Here is a 16,313-nt window from a genome sequence, read left to right as displayed (position 1 = left end):
GACCTTTGGCCCTTCTCCCACTGAGTCAGGTGTAGTGGGGAGGGCTAGCTGTGGGCAGTCTGAGTTGCGGCAGGATTGGGAAGGAGGAGAGGCGGGGCCCTGGACACGGGACTGGGGGCGCCGAGCTGTAGTGGTGGCCTGAGTGAGAGAGGAGTTGGCAAGCAGGCCTGAGGTATCCCTAGTAGTGTCTGAGCCTTTTGGGTTTAGGCGAGGGGATATGGAGGTCTCAGAGGGTTAAGAAGCTCCCAGATAGGTTGGCCTATGTAGCGCCCGTGGGACGGGAGTAAGGTCCACTGTTTGGGGAGCACTGTCACTGTGTGTATCTGTGTATCTGTGTATGTGTGTGTTGTGTGTCTGTAGGACTGGGTGGCGAGTTATTTATAAGTCATGAGGACATGACTCTATTTGGTGGGGGGGAGAGTGTAAGGGGGTTTCGATTTTTATGTTACTGCGGAGGCTAATTAAAATGGCGTCTTTGTTATGTTAATCTGGGGAATGCGGCTTTGTTGTGTTAAACACCGAGAAAGTTTGCGCTAACAGTTTGTTTTAGCTTTAGAGTCTGATAAGAGGGTGCTATTAACCAATTGGGATAGTTGTTATGGTTTTGGTGTATTTGAAGATACTGTATGCGCGGGGTTTTGGGGCAGAAGGCAGGAGAGCGAGACAGAGGATGGACGAGGTGCTGTGAGTCCGCTAACGGGGTCGGACCCCGAGCGGGACGTTTGTCGAGGAGACGGAGACGGACTCGTGTGGAGCGTCTGGTCGACCACCGTTGTTGGTCCCAGGCGGCCGGTCAAGGTGGTCCGAGGGGTCGCAGGGTGAAGAAGAAGGTCCTTGAGCTCCAACGGTTTTGTGCACGAAGAGATTGAACTTTGATAAGTGTGGCACCTTTTTTCTTTCCCTTTTATATTTTATTCTCTTTTAATTATATAGTTCCAGTAATATCTATAAACTGTAAATCATTTAATTGCATCTGGTGTATTGTCTGTTATTTGGGTGGGGTGGGGTACCTCACACAGCATCCACACATACGAATTATCCAGTTTGGCGGGGCCGAGGCTGTTTCCCTAGACGACAGCGAGCCAAGCGACCCTGAGGGTGGCCGGGGGGGCTACAAACACAACACAAAATGCTGGAGGAACTCAGCAGGCCAGGCAACATCATGGAAAAGAGTAAACAGTCGATGTTTTGGGCTGAGACACTTCATCAGGACTGGATGAAGTGTATCAGCCTGAAACATCAACTGATTACTCTTTTCCATAGACGCTGTCTGGCCTGGTGAGTTCCCCCGACATTTTGTATCTGATGTTTAGATTTCCAGCATCTGTTGATTTTCTTAGTTTTGACATTTAGAACCAAAGCCATTATTAATTGTAGAACATTTTAGGTTTCATAAGTGGAATCAAAAAGAAAGGGAGTCCATTTCAGCGCATGTGGCTGAATTGCAAAGATTGTCTGAGCATTGTCAGTTCAGTAATGGGCTTAATGATAGTTTGTGGAATCTTAAAAGAAAGCATTCGAAAACAGCTCCTAACTGAAACACAGCTTACATTGAAATGAGCAGTGGAAATTGCTGTTTCAATGGACACTGCAGACAGAAACACAGTCAGGAACAAAAGTGAGCATGAATAAAATTGCAGCATTGTAACGTAGAATCAGGTTCGCAGGTCTGGTGAGTGAGACAGAAAACACTGACTTCGAATAAATATATTAATCATTTATTTACAAACAGTTAAAATTCGACCAAACATTCACATTCCCCAAGTTACAGAAACTATAAAGCTGAATATTCAACAAATATACATTCAACAAACATACTTAGCTAAAAGCGTGCGCAAAGCATATCTTCCCAATGGTCATGTGCACCGCTTGCCTTAAACAAAGGAAGGGAGGAAGAACCTCCCACACGTTCTCTCTATATATCCAGGATATTGGGAATGGGACACCAACCAGCTAACCAATGGGAAAAGCAGCTGCAGTTTCTAAACTAACCAATCCTGACAAAGTGCCTTTTGAAAATCAGAATAAACCATGCTCTCCACCTCACCCCTTCATAGGACAAGCGACTCAACAGAAATCAGCCTGGCCAAACAAATTGTGTCGCCGTTGTGGCACGGGCTCCCATAAACCAAAGAGATGTAGATTTAAAGACAAAACATAGAAAATACAACAAAGTAGGACAAATACAAAGAGTTTGTTGGGCAGACAACAATAAAAGGAATGTCCAGGGAAGAGAAAAAGCTAAGAAGTCAAGTTGCAGTTTCAAAAAGAACACTAATCTGTATGCTGTTGACAAAAAAAAATCTGATAATGGTGAAAGTGACTCAGGATTGTGCAGTCTTGAGATTTACAATGTGAAAATTAATAATAGAAAGCAATATGGCTTATACCAGAAGAGAAGGACAAATTAATTAAAATGAAATTAGATACTGGCTCAGCTGTTTCAGTCATTCCACAAAATGAGTTTGAGCGACATTTCAAAGATACCAAACTGAAGCCTGCAGATATCCAATTAAGAACTTATACTGAAGAAAAAAATAACTCCCATGGGAATGACATTTGTAACTTTGAAATACAACAACCAAGAAGCCACATTGTGTGGGGTAAAAACAGAAGGACCATAGTTAGAGCCATGAATGGCTGAGACAACTACAACTTGATTGGAGATCCATCCACTATTTGCATGTCACATTCTCTGCAATGAAGCCATCTGAAAGCAAAGTAAGGAAGGTACTGGATGATGCCACAGCTCTCTCCATGCTGTACACTATGAACACTCGTCCAAAAGAGGACAAACAGGCATTGATGCCAACCTGTGTGTGCCTCTAGTTGGAAAGCATATTGGATCAGAGAAGGACCACGCTGCTCAGAGGAACCGTGAAAGTGATGAAGGCACAGGTCCGACAACACAGTTTTTCTACGCGACATATCCGAGAAAGCTTCTGATATGTTAATCAGACAGATACTTGCGAAATGTGGCTTAGTGTTACGCTGGAAGGGAGTTCAAAGAGCTTCAGAAAAGTTGCAAGCATTCAGCTTTTGTGTGTATAAAGATCTAGAATCTACTCTGCATGGATTAAGGATATTGCATGAACTTCAAGTGGGAGACAAAAAACTGCTTGTAAAAGTAGATGCAAAGGCCAAAAGTCCAGCTGGATGAATCAAAGGCCAAAAAGAAAGGAATCAATAGAGATATGACAACCGAGGGTTTGTCAGAGGATGTTGTGGATGGGGAAATGGAGAGGAGAGATCAGATCATAAAGGGAACAGTAGAACAATTAATAAGAAAATACTCCAGTGAACTAAATGGACCTTCCTAAAATCAAGGTGAACAATCTAGAACAAGAAAAAGGAGGTGACCGAGAAAGGGAAGGGCGTGAGAGGGAGTGGCGTGAAAAAGAATAGGGACATGAGAAAGAAAAAGAAAGGGATTGAAGTAATTCCAGAGAGGAAAAAGGAGAAGAAAGGTGTGCAGAGCTGTCAGAAATATTTCCTACAATATCAGAATCTTACAACCAACACAGAGGAGGCCCCAGAGTCTGAGATTGCTTTCATGGCCACAAGTCCCATCTGCCAAGCAGATTGATCCTTGTTTCAGGAAAGACGTTATTTGGCAAGAGTAAGAAATCCTCCACAGTGATAAAATATTTAGGCTTGAGTGGGACAATTTAAAATTTACAGTGCTGTGGATGTCCATGTATAGTAGTTGTATGACATAGTACACTATGTATATAGTTAAGATGCGTTCTTTATTGAGTTGGAGTTTATACCTAAACAGGAAGGAGTGTGATATAGTTAATATTTATGTATATATATATATACACATGTTAGTTGCATATGTCAACATGCTACCACATGATACGTGTGTGCCTTGCTTGAAGTAAAGACGAAGCCAGCCCTGCTTTCCCAGACTCCCAGGTTTCCTCTGAATTAATTTAAGATTCTGATGTTATAACAGACAACATTCCTCAAAAATGGATGTAAATCTTACCGCAAATCGTATATACTTCCTCAGATTGAAATGTGTGGCATACAGGACCAAATACTTCATAACTTTGGAGTGATGCATATAGTTTGAACAATTGTCAGGAAATGGAAAGTCGCTGTAGCACATCATCTCTTTAGAGGTATTGCTGACCAGCGACTTATAGATGCTAGCACTCCCATCTGTTATTTTTTCCTGAATAAAGTTAAAAGAATACACTTATTAGCAAGTTAATACAAAATTACTAGTGTGATTCACCCCACCCTCAAATCAGTTCTCCAGGAAATCGGTTACTTTGTTTTGAGAATGAAAGTTTTATGCAGATTTTCCTTGTACCTCTGTCTCAAAGGAACGGCAACTAAGACTGCAATTTCTCTGAGCCACAATAACCAGACTGCTCATGGTGTGACCTGTAATCACAGTATGGCTTGGATTTTGCTTGGCTTTAGTTCACTTGCAGACTGTTGGCAAATCCAAACACAAAAGATGTCAAAATTGCTGACAGATTCCTGTGGACAAAATCAATCATTACACTCAGTTGTTGGTCGTAGGTACAGAGTCCTGCAGTGTACCACAAACAGACTGCAATTGCCCACTATTTAAAATCTGCTCATTGATTGTACAACATGCACAGGATCCAAAAGCCCAGTGCATTAATGGAAATTTCACAGAAGAAATCATGAAAGCTAAATAAATAAAGGGAATCCATCTATTTTCTTAATTCATTTTTGTTCTTTAAGAGTTGTCTCAAATAACTGGCTGTCTCAAATAACCAATGGCCCAATTAACTGGAATTCAATGTATTTTCAAAGGCATCTATCCAATGTCAATTATTCTTTCTCTTGGAGGAAAGAAAATCATTTGTCATTTTTATCCTTGTTTGGTAGCCGCAGCTTAAATTTTGCTAGTTCTTTGCGTTACACAAATACAACAGTTGGGAATTCTAATTTCAAGGAAGGTGGAGGGAAGAAGATCTTGACAACGTTCATGTTCCCCACTTTAACTTCTGACTCTGGATCCACAACAAGAAGAGGATGAGACTTGATTTAAACATTTCAGTTTTGCCTCTGGATACATTGAGCATCTTCCTGTACTTACTGTAGCCAGTAAGTGTCCACTAGGTACACGTTCATGGTCTCCTAGTGCTGTAGACCATCCACGTCAAGGTTCAACATGTTGTGAGTTCAGAGATGCTCTTCTGGACACCACTGTTGAAAACCATGGTTATTTGAGTTGCATTCACCTTTGTGTCAACTTGAACCAGTCTGGCCATTTTCTTCTGACAAGGCATTTTTGCCCACAGAGCGGCTGCTCAGTCGATGTTCTCGTTTTTCGCGCCATTCTCTGTAGGCACTGGAGACTGTTGTGTGTGAAAATCCCAGGAGACCTGCACCTTCTGAGATACTCAAACCACCTCATTTCGCACCAACAATCATTCCACGGTCAAAGTCACTTAGATCACATTTCTTCGCCATGCTGATGTTTGCTCCGAACCTCTTGACCATGTCTGCAAACTTTTACGTACTGAGTTGCTGCCACATAATTTGCAGATTAGATATTTGCATTAATGAACAGGTATACAGGTGTACCTAATACAGTGGCCACTGGGTGTATATTTCCAATACTTTTAAATGCAGAACAGGTGTGCATAATTTGTGAAATATTTAGCAAACTGTGCTTCAGTGTGCAGGGCACCAACAAAGTACAGTTAACAGAGACCACCCTCCACTACCTACATACTGTGTTCTCTTTGTGCTCCCATTGCAAAACCAAGGTTCTCAGTCCCATTCTGAATGGAATGCTACTGGACTCCTCAATGTAAATATTCATCCTAAATTGTCAAACCCAAACAATGAGAATTCCATAGTTTTGGATTGTTATCACATTGTACCTCTGACAGGTGACAGTGTTACACAATCCTGGAATTATATTCCCTCATCACAATGAAGCTTCATTGTGAGAGCTGAATAGAGAAGTGGGGAGTCAAGTTTGAGAATTACTCAGACATAAAGTTAAAAATCAAACCCACAGTCAATCCAAACCAATTTGAAAACTATAGGAATTTGCACAAAAACAGTAAATGATTTGTTGTGCTAAACAAACTTTGTTCTGGGACACAGAACAGAAGCTAACCAACTTGAATATCTTCATTCAAGATGGCGCCAGCGAACAATGATTCCATGGGCAACATCTTTCGGATAGGTAATCTCTTCAATTATTTCACTTTCTCTATGTCTTGTGATTGTTCTTTTAGTCTTGATTGTGTTATGGAAACTATTGGAGCCTGCGACATGTAGTTTGGAATTCGATTGAATGTTCTAGCGCTCTTGATAAGTCCAGAGAGGACCAAGAGCACAAGCTGCAATGTGGAAACGATCAGAGATGGGGCGCGGGGCCATGATCAACTCCATTTCGAAGCGCTGAGGAAGATTGAAGCACCGAGGCGAGGGAGGTCGGCAGTCACTCTCCACAGAGGCCACGGGATTGACAGCGGTTGGAAGCCCGAACGGCAGCTTTCAAACCCAGCACAGTGGTTGCTCTTCACAGAAGGACTGAGTTCGTGCAGCCACTCTCCTCGATGCTGACAGGAGAATGTTTTTGAAAATCAGAGACTTATGTGATTATTGGACTGTACTTTATATTGGTCTCCTTCAGGTTTTGGTGTGTTCTTTCTTGTTGCCGGCTGGCAGATGGGTGATATGTTATTTTTTGTTCAAGGGAGGGGTTGGGGTTTTGATGCTATTATCACTATTCTTTCCTGTGAGGGAGCAGGTTGGGGGTTTCATGTTATTGTCACTTTCTGTTTGTGAGGGAGGGGTTGGGGGTTTGGGGTTTGATGTTCCAGCTACCATTTTCCATGTGGGCGATCTATTAGTTTTCGTGCGAGGAAGAGGGTGGGGGGTTTTGGGGTTTGCAAGTTTTGTTCCTTTTTCATTTTCGTGTTGGGGGAGGGAGACTGATATTTTTTCTTTCAAGCACTCCCATGGTTTTTCTGTACTTTGTGGCTATCTGGAGAAGATAAATATCAGAGTTATTTTGTACATGCATACTTTGACAATAAAATGAACCTTTAAATAAATGATTCAAAGTTGAGAAAGTACCGAGTTAGTTTGGTAAAACATGACTTAAACTGAACTAACAATTTCAACCCCAAAGCAAGTCATCAGGATCCCTTGAGACCGGATAGCTGAGCACCAGGTAGAAAAGTTAATGCACATAAGAATAAAATTTTTGTGGAGTTACACCCACTTTAAATTGATCTCAGTGAAAGCAGATTCTTTAAAGTGCAAATGTTGGGTATGTGGAATAAAAACAGAAGGTGTGCAAACACTCAGCAGGGCAGGCAGCATCTGTGGAAAGAGCAATACAGTTAACATTTCAGGTCTGGGATTCTTCAACGGAACTAACTTTGTGGAAACTCACTTAATCCCACAGGATTACTCAATAACAAGTAGGTTTCATTGGTGCCTAGGGGTTCATGCTGTTACCATATCTGATTAGGGCTCCCAGGCCCGAAACATTATCTGTTTTCCTTTTTACAAATGCTGTCTGATTTGCTGAGTATTTTCTGTTTTTATTGGCAAAGGCTGGCATTGAAACACCAAAAAACCTAATAAAACACGCAAGCGTACCTGAAAGTTCCAGAGCCCTCCAATGTCGTTGCTTTTTTCAAAGCATACGGGCTCCAAGTCTTCATCCAAACAGCATTTTATACATTCTAGCCCACTGGCTCCAGCCCCAATGATAGCAACTCGCTTGGCCATCTTCACCTAACAAAGGAAACAGCCAGTAGCTTGATTTAATTTTACAAATAAGAATAGATCGGGACACTATATTTATCATGTTCCCCAGATATTTACAGCTATACTTTAGAGCGCAGCCACACTATAATTGGGGCAGCACGGTAGTGTAGTGGTTAGCACAATGCTTCACAGTACCAGTACCTGGGTTCAATTCCCACCACTGCCCGTAAGGAGTTTGTATGTTCTCTTCGTGACCGTGTGGCTTTCCTCCTGCTGCTCAGTTTCCTCCAGGGGCGGCGCTAAGGTGATGCTAGCTGGGGGTATAGCCCCAGCAGAAATTGCAATAGCCCCACCATAGCACCACCAAGAAATTAACTGCAGCTGCTTTGCTTTCTCTGTATAGTTTTGAATACAGCTTGTTTCTCCAGTTGATCTAGTGAAACAGCGCCCCCAATTACCATAGCACCCATGCAGCAATAAAGTTATAAACTCTGTCAGATCCACCCTACACTTCTGCTTATTCGTTCGTTGTCAATGACTTGCCGTTGCTGTCCTCAGATCAGTTAAGCTGATCTATGATCACTTAAGGTGGTGATGTCACTCACTCTCACTCACGCCAGAGATTGATAGTATACATCCAGGCGCAGATCCGTGACCTCGCGAGACTAACGGATGCCACACACACAAATTGTGCTTTTACAAGCCAGCGTGGGCCTGGCACGTGCATTATTTTGGCGGGCGTAAAAAATGGATCGATTTTTAGTCAGAAAACGACTTCATCCAGAGGAATCAGTGGTGTCTCAGCCTGAGCACATCTTAATTGAAAGTGACATGCAGAAAGAAGTAAGTGGGGATGAGGACGACAACAGTTCATCGAAGGAGTGTGAGGGCGAAGTAGAGGAACAAGAAATGGAGCGGGATTCGGAAGAGAATGTGGATGAAGCTGCTCTTAGTGCTAGTGGGAATACTGTTAGCGATGTTAGCCAGCAGCCTGAGGAAGGACCCGTCAGCCAGCATTGAAAAAGTACCCTTCGCAACAGTTTGGCAATCAGCAAAGGAGTATTCGTGGCTGGTTTGACCTGTACTCCTGGCCGGAATATTCAATCACAATAGATGCTACATCCTGCTTCGCATGCAGGCATTTCCTGTGTGGAGGACATGGGTTCCATTCTGTGTCTACCTTCACTGTCACCGGTTACCGCAACTGGCGGAAAGCTACAACAGCTGTCAAAACCCACCATGTAAGTGCAGCTCACAAGTTTGCGATGGAGGTATGGGCCAAATTCAGATTGAGAAAACAAGACGGTTCAAGGTTGAGAAATATGCTTGACAAAGGACATGCAAAGATTGTCCAAGAAAATCGTGAGTATCTGAGAGCAGTGGTTGAGTCTCTATGCTGTACCGCGTGCCAAGGCACTGCCCAGTGAGGACACCGGGAGAATGATGGATCTGGCAATAGGGGAAACTTTGTTGAGTTGCTCAGTGTAATTGGGAAGTTTGATAAGACTGTAGCTAAAAAAATAGAGGACAATCCTGGAAATGCAAAAAACACCCATCACGATATCCAAATGAAATTATGGGTATTATGGCAGATACGGTCAGACGTCAAATAAGTGCAGAAGTCAAGGAGGCTGGATATTTTGCCATCATGGTGGATGAAAGTAAAGACTTGAGTAAAAAGGAGCAAATATCAGTGGTGGTGCGGTATTTGAATAACGAAACAGTGCTTGAAGAATTCTTGCACTTCACTCCAGCAGAAGAGTTGGACGCAGAGTCGCTTCTTGAAAGCATTGAACAGACACTCGCCCAGTGTGTTATTGATAAGAACGTGTGCATAGGTCAGTGTTATGACGGGGCGGCAGTGATGCCCGGGTGCAATAACGGGGTACAAGAGAGGTTCAGGAAGGAGGTCCCGCAGGCATTATATAGACACTGCCATGCTCACAGACTGAACCTTGTTTTAGTGGATGTTGTGAGCAATGTACAACAAGCGGGTGAGTTTTTTGAAACTGTGCAGTTGCTTTACAACTTCTTTTCAAACTCTGTTGCCCATGATCACAACAGACGGATTGTGCTTCTCTGAAAACATTAATGGTGAGTGCAGTTGATTTAAAAAAAATTTGGGCCAAGACTAATGCTGATTATTGTTATTATTTTGTGGTGGATACCCCATAGTCCTTTATGTTTCCTGCAAATCCTAAAATATTACATTTACTGCTATTAAGCCTACTGGTTTTGCTTAGACTTCCAAATGGTGATTCTGTTGATTTCTGTTTAAATTCAATAGCCGAATTAATTGAGGTATTGCATGGTCAGAGTACAATTTGTCCAACTCCTGGTAAAGCCTTGCAACTGTTGTTTGACTTTAATAACCGTGTATCTTTTGGCATTGCTGTCTATGTAATGCGAATAGCAGTGGGTTCATTTTGTGTTTTTCAGTTGAAAAGCCTGCATTTGACGCTGATTGCGGGATTGGTGCGTGATTCACGTTGTCCGCTGCTGCTCGGATGCTCTGTTTGTTTTTTTTGTTTATGCTCCATGTAGCCCAGGTTGTCTCCGATGCCGTTGACACTGTAACAGTTCACTTCTATGTTAGATCTATCAATTGCTGTTGCTTGTGAATCAACAGAGACATTTATAGTAGGCACATAATGCTGCCCCACCTGCCCCACCTCCGCCTCACACCCCATCTGTTATTTATTTATATACACACATTCTTTCTCTCTCTCTCCTTTTTCTCCCTCTGTCCCTCTCACTATACCCCTTGCCCATCCTCTGGGTTCCCCCCCTCCCCCTTATCTTTCTCCCTGGGCCTCCTGTCCCATGATCCTCTCATATCCCTTTTGCCAATCACCTGTCCAGCTCTTGGCTCCATCCCTCCCCCTCCTGTCTTCTCCTATCATTTCGGATCTCCCCCGCCCACTTTCAAATCTCTTACTAACTCTTCCTTCAGTTAGTCCTGACGAAGGGTCTCGACCTGAAACGTCGACTGTACCTCTTCCTAGAGATGCTGCCTGGCCCGCTGCGTTCACCAGCAACTTTTATGTGTGTTACATAATGCTTGAAACTGACTTTTTAACGCCTCATGTCTGGCCTTGCGAATACATATTGCAATACAGTGCATCCCTCAGCACCATCACTGAATCATTTTGCCCCTCCGTAGCACCAGCAAGAAAAAATCTCTGGTGCCACCACTGGTTTCCACCCACAGTCCAAAGATGTACTGGTTGGCAGGTTAATTGCTCAGTGTAAATTGTCCCGTGATTAAGCTAGGATTAAGTTGGGGGATTGCTGGGTAGTGCCGGTCAAAGCCTAATCTGTGCGGTATCTCAATAAATAAATATTACACAGCACAGCATGAACTCTTTTTAGGGTTGATGACAATTTCCAAGTGGTTACACCAAGCTAATCGAAATGTTGGGCTCTTTTTGGTTTTAACTTTTGTTGAGTATTGTCCATGGTTGTTAAATAATAATAATGGATAAAATGTGGGGGTTCCTGTTACTAGCTGGTACACATTCTGTGTAACAACACTCACTACCACCCAAACCCCATATGGATCAAACTCTAGGTTAAGTCTGCACAATGGCATTAATTATTTCCAATCAGCATGTCTGTCAGAAATGTGTCTAATTATCACCTGTTTTTAAAATCATCAGACAAGAAGTATGTCCTTCGGAAACACAAACCCCTCCAGGATGACAGCTCTGGAAATTGTGACCTAACCTTTGCTCTGACTGCGAGATCCAGCAGTTCATGTTTACTAAGCCTCTAACCCTGGTCTTTCCCTATACCAGGGAAAAAAAAGCATTTATATTTGTTTTTTCTGTTCCTATTCTAAATGCCTGCTTAACATGCTGTTTTAGACAATACACTGTGTTAGTCCTTCATATGAAAATAAAATCCAGCCATCATCTTTATTTTTCATTGTTCTATTCATTAACAATACATGTGCAATCTTAACTGTGAGATTCTATTTCCATAATGTTAAATCAGACTTTGTAGCCGAGTTCCCTTGAAGATTGAGATTAACATAGAATTAGTGACAGTGGATGGCTGATGGTCAGTACAGAATCGATGGGCCAAAGGGCTTGTCTCTATGCCAATCTGGAGCAATCCCATTCCTCAGTTATTTACTGGAACACTAACTGTCCAGTTCCCCCTCATAGATGCTGTTTGACGAGCTGAGATCTTCAAGTGTTTAATATATTGGTGCTCGAGTGTCATTGGGGTCATAAACTGGAAACACAATAATATTCTAAGCAACGGCTGTTCATTCAGTCAAACAATACATGTTCCAAAGTGAAGACATCAAAGCTATAATGTTACCTTTCTTTAGTAAAAGCAAATATCTGCGTGGGTGGCATCATTTTCTACTGATGAAGATGGACATTTAGAGTTCAGCTGAGCACAGCAATCTGGTTTACTGGCAGAAAGTCTCCATTGAGGTCTGGGCAAATAAATTTAGGATTCAACCTCCACTTAATCAAGAAATTTTACTTTACTTGCTTTACCAGACACTTTAGAACAGTTTTGGTATCGGGCAGCACTAAGTATGAAATTTAATAGGTGTGTGAGAGTAGGCTCCCAGTTCTCTCAATGAACGGCTCATTCCTTGAGAGAACCACATTAAGTCACTGTATTTTTAAATTTAAAATAAGAATCAAAGCAGTGATTTAAAAAAATCTCCCAATTGCTCTCCTTATTGGGTGAAATTTCAGCAATATTTTGGTTCTCTTGTATAATCAAACTAATTTATAACTATAGGAAAAATGGCTCTGGCAGGAATTGAAGTTGATGTAACAAAGTTTGGCTTTGTGTATTCATTCTTAATCATGGCAAGTAAATAAAACATGGTTAGCGCAACTAATACAGATGCTTTTTTGGAATTTGCATAAATAGTACGGCAGCATCTTCAGATTAGTTTATACATCAGACTGCAATGAAAATTCTTGCTTGTGTGGAGCTTCTTAATTCCTTGCAGTTTTCCCTGGAAGTGAAAATTGTGCCGAATCTAATGCAATTATTTCATCTTATTTATCTCTGAGAGATTGTAACTGACTAAATCACTCAGATGTCAGCTGATGCCATCAAATGACAGTTGACAAAAAAAAATCTTCTGTGTCCACTGTTAATAAATGCTGGAATCCTACAATATTAACTAGTTCAACATGTTCAGTGTAAAACCTTGAAGTACACTTAGCTTGATGGTCTATCAATGAGTAATTTTTGTTCCCATTTATTTTATATACAGTTGGAGGGAGCACAAATTCTTAAACATGTTACCATCAAAGGCATTTCCTGACAGATAGGCAGAGCGAGCTTATAATTACCCTGCTCTGCTGCCAAGTGTTAAACTTGCATTGAGTCACTGTGCCACCAGCCATGATGTCGACAGAGCAGGTAGGTCATGATGTTAATCATCACAGCCTGTAACTAATGTACTCTCTTAATCACATGTGGCTGACGATGCATTTGGCACAGGAGGAATGTCATCTAACTGACCCATCCCCATGCTGGCTGGTAAACTGTTGGAGGGAATCAATGAATCTGTCAGATATTTGGATGAATGTCAAGCACAGTGAGGATTTTAGAACCGGCAAATATTTTGGCAGCAAGAAAGATGGGGTGTTCAGTGTTTGAAAGGTGCAATAAAGTCAGGACTGGCAGCAAATTGGGAATTGGTTTGTGAAGAGCCGTGGAATTGAAACAAGAGGGAACTGGCCCAGAGGAGTTCAGCTGAGATCAGCCGTGATCATATTGAATGATGGGGCTGGCAGGTTTGAGGGTTCAGGTAGCTTAATCCACCTCCTAGTGTTTTTGTGCAGATCGGCAGTGGGTAGAAAAACGAGAAGCAGTCAGGCTTGAAATCAGAGGAAAGTCGAGATTGTTGGTTAGAGTGAATCATGGTGAAGGATCCAGATTGAAGATGGCATCACCTTACAGACCTCCCAGCTGTTGCATTCCAATGATCAAGCTATCTTGGAGTGTTCAACAACAGACAATCCCCAAGCCAACTTGATCCAAGCTCCAAGCTATACTCCAGAGGGAAAAGGTGGGAAGGAGGGTGAATTTGTCCCATGTGTTTCATAGCTGGAAATCTCATTGGATGCACAAGTGTGCCTCACTTTGGGAAATGCCTGCTCATATTTTTTTCCCAAGTAACACACTATAATCCTGGAAATGGACGTCTCTGTGTATTGGTCAGAAGCAAGACATATACAAAAGAGAGCTGGATGCAAGTATATCATAATCAGAATCAGGTTTAATATTGTTGGCATATGTTGTGAAATTTGTTGTTTCCAGCAGCAGTACAGAGCAATACATAATAAAAACCCTATAAATTACAATAAGATATATTTATTTATATTAGATTAGATTGGATTATGAGGACACTCAGTCCTCATTTATTGTCATTTAGAATTGCATGCATTAAAAAATGATACAATGTTCCTCCAGAATAATATCACAAGAAAACACAGGACAAACCAAGACTAAAACTGACAAAACCACATAATTATAACATATAGTTACAACAATGCAAAGCAATACCATAATTTGATAAAGAGCAGACCATGGGCACGGTAAAAAAAAGTCTCAAAGTCCCGATCGACTCATCATCTCATGCAGGTGTAGAAGGGAGAAACTCTCCCTGCCATAAACGTCCAAGCACCGACAACTTGCCAATGCATTGGAAGCACCCGACCGCAGCCGACTCTGAGTCCGTCCGAAAACTTCCTCTGACCAGCCCATCCAACACAGCCTCTCCGAACACCATCCTCTGCCAAGTGCTTTGACCCCGCCCCAGCCACCGAGCAACATGCAAAGTCGAGGACTCGGGGCCTTCTCCTCCCGAGATTCTGGACCATACAGTAGCAGCAACAGCGAAGCAGGCATTTCAGAAATTTCTCCAGCTGTTCCTCCATGCTCTCACGTTTGTCTCTATCAAATCAGGATTGTGCATGGCACCCTACTTGACAAATAACAGACATCACCACCAAAGTGGCTGCTGCGAGCTGCGTCGCGCCACCATTTTCTCCTCCCACCCGATAGTAAGGCAGAAAAGAGAGCAAAAATAGTGAGAAAGTGTTCAAGGGTTTGTTCAGAAATCTGATGGTGGAGGGGAAGAGGCTGTTCCTAAAGCATTGAGTGTGTGTCTTCAGGCTCTTGTACCTTCTCCCTGGTGGTAGCAGTGAGAAGAGGGCATGTCCTGGGTGATGTGGATGCATGATGATGGATGCTGCCTTTTTGAGGCATCGCCTTTTGAAGATTTTATTCACTTAGCGATACAGTGTGGAGTTGGTCCTTCTGGCCCTTTGAGCAGTGCCGCCCCTATTTAACCTGAACCTAATCACAGGACAATTTATAAATGACCAATTAACCGACCCGGTATGTCTTTGGACTGTGGGAAGACACTGGAGCACTGGGTGAAAACCCATGCATTCCATGCGAAGGACATACAGTCTCCTTATAGAGGATGCTGGGATTGAACTCCAAACTCCCACACCCCAAGACGTAAATGCATCATGCCAACCACTATGCCATCACGGTGACCTCGATGTCCTCAATGCTGTGGAGGCTGGGGCCCATGATGGAGCTGCCTGTGCTTGCAACCTTCTGCAGCTTTTTTTGATTACATGCAGTGGCCCCTGGATACCAGATGGTGATACAACCATTTATCTCCATTGTACACGTGTAGAAACTTTTCTGCAGTCTTTGGTGACACACCACATCTCCTCAAACTCCTAATGAAAGATAGCTGTTGTCATGTCTTCTTCGTATTTGCATCGATGTATTAGGTCCAGGATAGACCTTCAGCAACGTTGACACCCAGGAACTTGAAACTGCTCACCCTTTCCGTTGCTGATCCCTCAATGAGGACCGGTGTGTGTTCCCTTGACTGCTCCTTCCTGAAGTCCACAATCATTTCCTTGGTCTTACCGATGTTGAGTGCGAGGCTGTTGTTGCAAAACCATCCAACCAGCTGATCTATCCCACTCCTGAGCACTTCACCGCCATCTGACAACAACCGTTACACTTTTGGCAGATTGATAGATGGCATTTGGACTGTGCCTAGGCACACATTCATGGGTTGGAGACAGTAGAGCTGTGGGTTAAGCATGCATCTTTGAGGCGTCCTGGTATTTATGGTCAGCAAGGAAGAGATGCTTCTTCCGATCTGCACTGACTGTGGTCTCCAGGAGAAGAAGTCAAGGATCCAGTTGCAGAGGGAGGTACAGAGGCCCAGGTTTTGAAGCTTGTTGAATAGTACTGAAGGCCTAAAGGTGTTGATCACTGAGCTGTAGCCAGTAAACAGCAGCCTGACATAGGTATTGCTATTGTCCAGATGATGCAAGGCTGAGAGAAGCGCCAGTCAGATTGCATCCACTGTAGATCTACTGGGTGATAGGCAAATTGCAGTGGGTCCAGGTCCTTGCTTAGGCAGGAGTTGATTCTAGCCATAACCAACATTTCAAAGCACCTGATCACCATAGATGTGAGTGCCGCTGAACAATAGTCATTGAGGCAGCTCACTTTGCTCTTCTTGGGCACTGGTATGATTGTCACCCTTTTGAAACAGGTGA

The 16,313-nt window shown here is 42.8% G+C and overlaps 1 protein-coding gene across 7 annotated transcripts in view; it reads right to left on the bottom strand.

The window, feature by feature from the left end:
• LOC140206098 (flavin-containing monooxygenase 5-like) overlaps positions 1–16,313 on the bottom strand; it is a 55,903-nt gene that overhangs the window by 35,483 nt on the left and 4,107 nt on the right. For all 7 annotated transcript variants that reach the window (XR_011888060.1, XR_011888059.1, XM_072274238.1 and 4 more), the window contains exons 2-3: positions 7,618–7,755; positions 3,992–4,180 (exon numbers count right to left, since the gene is read on the bottom strand). Coding sequence is in view for 5 of the 7 variants with exons in the window: in XM_072274240.1 (XP_072130341.1) it covers positions 3,992–4,180; positions 7,618–7,755 (327 nt within the window). In the remaining 2 variants the exon portion in view is untranslated. The remainder of the gene's footprint in view (positions 1–3,991; positions 4,181–7,617; positions 7,756–16,313) is intronic.

The sequence above is a fragment of the Mobula birostris genome, chromosome 12 (assembly GCF_030028105.1).
Source record: "Mobula birostris isolate sMobBir1 chromosome 12, sMobBir1.hap1, whole genome shotgun sequence".
NCBI lineage: Eukaryota > Metazoa > Chordata > Chondrichthyes > Myliobatiformes > Myliobatidae > Mobula > Mobula birostris.
The sequence above is the reverse complement of the archived record's forward strand: the minus strand, read 5'-3'. Positions and strand labels throughout refer to the sequence as shown.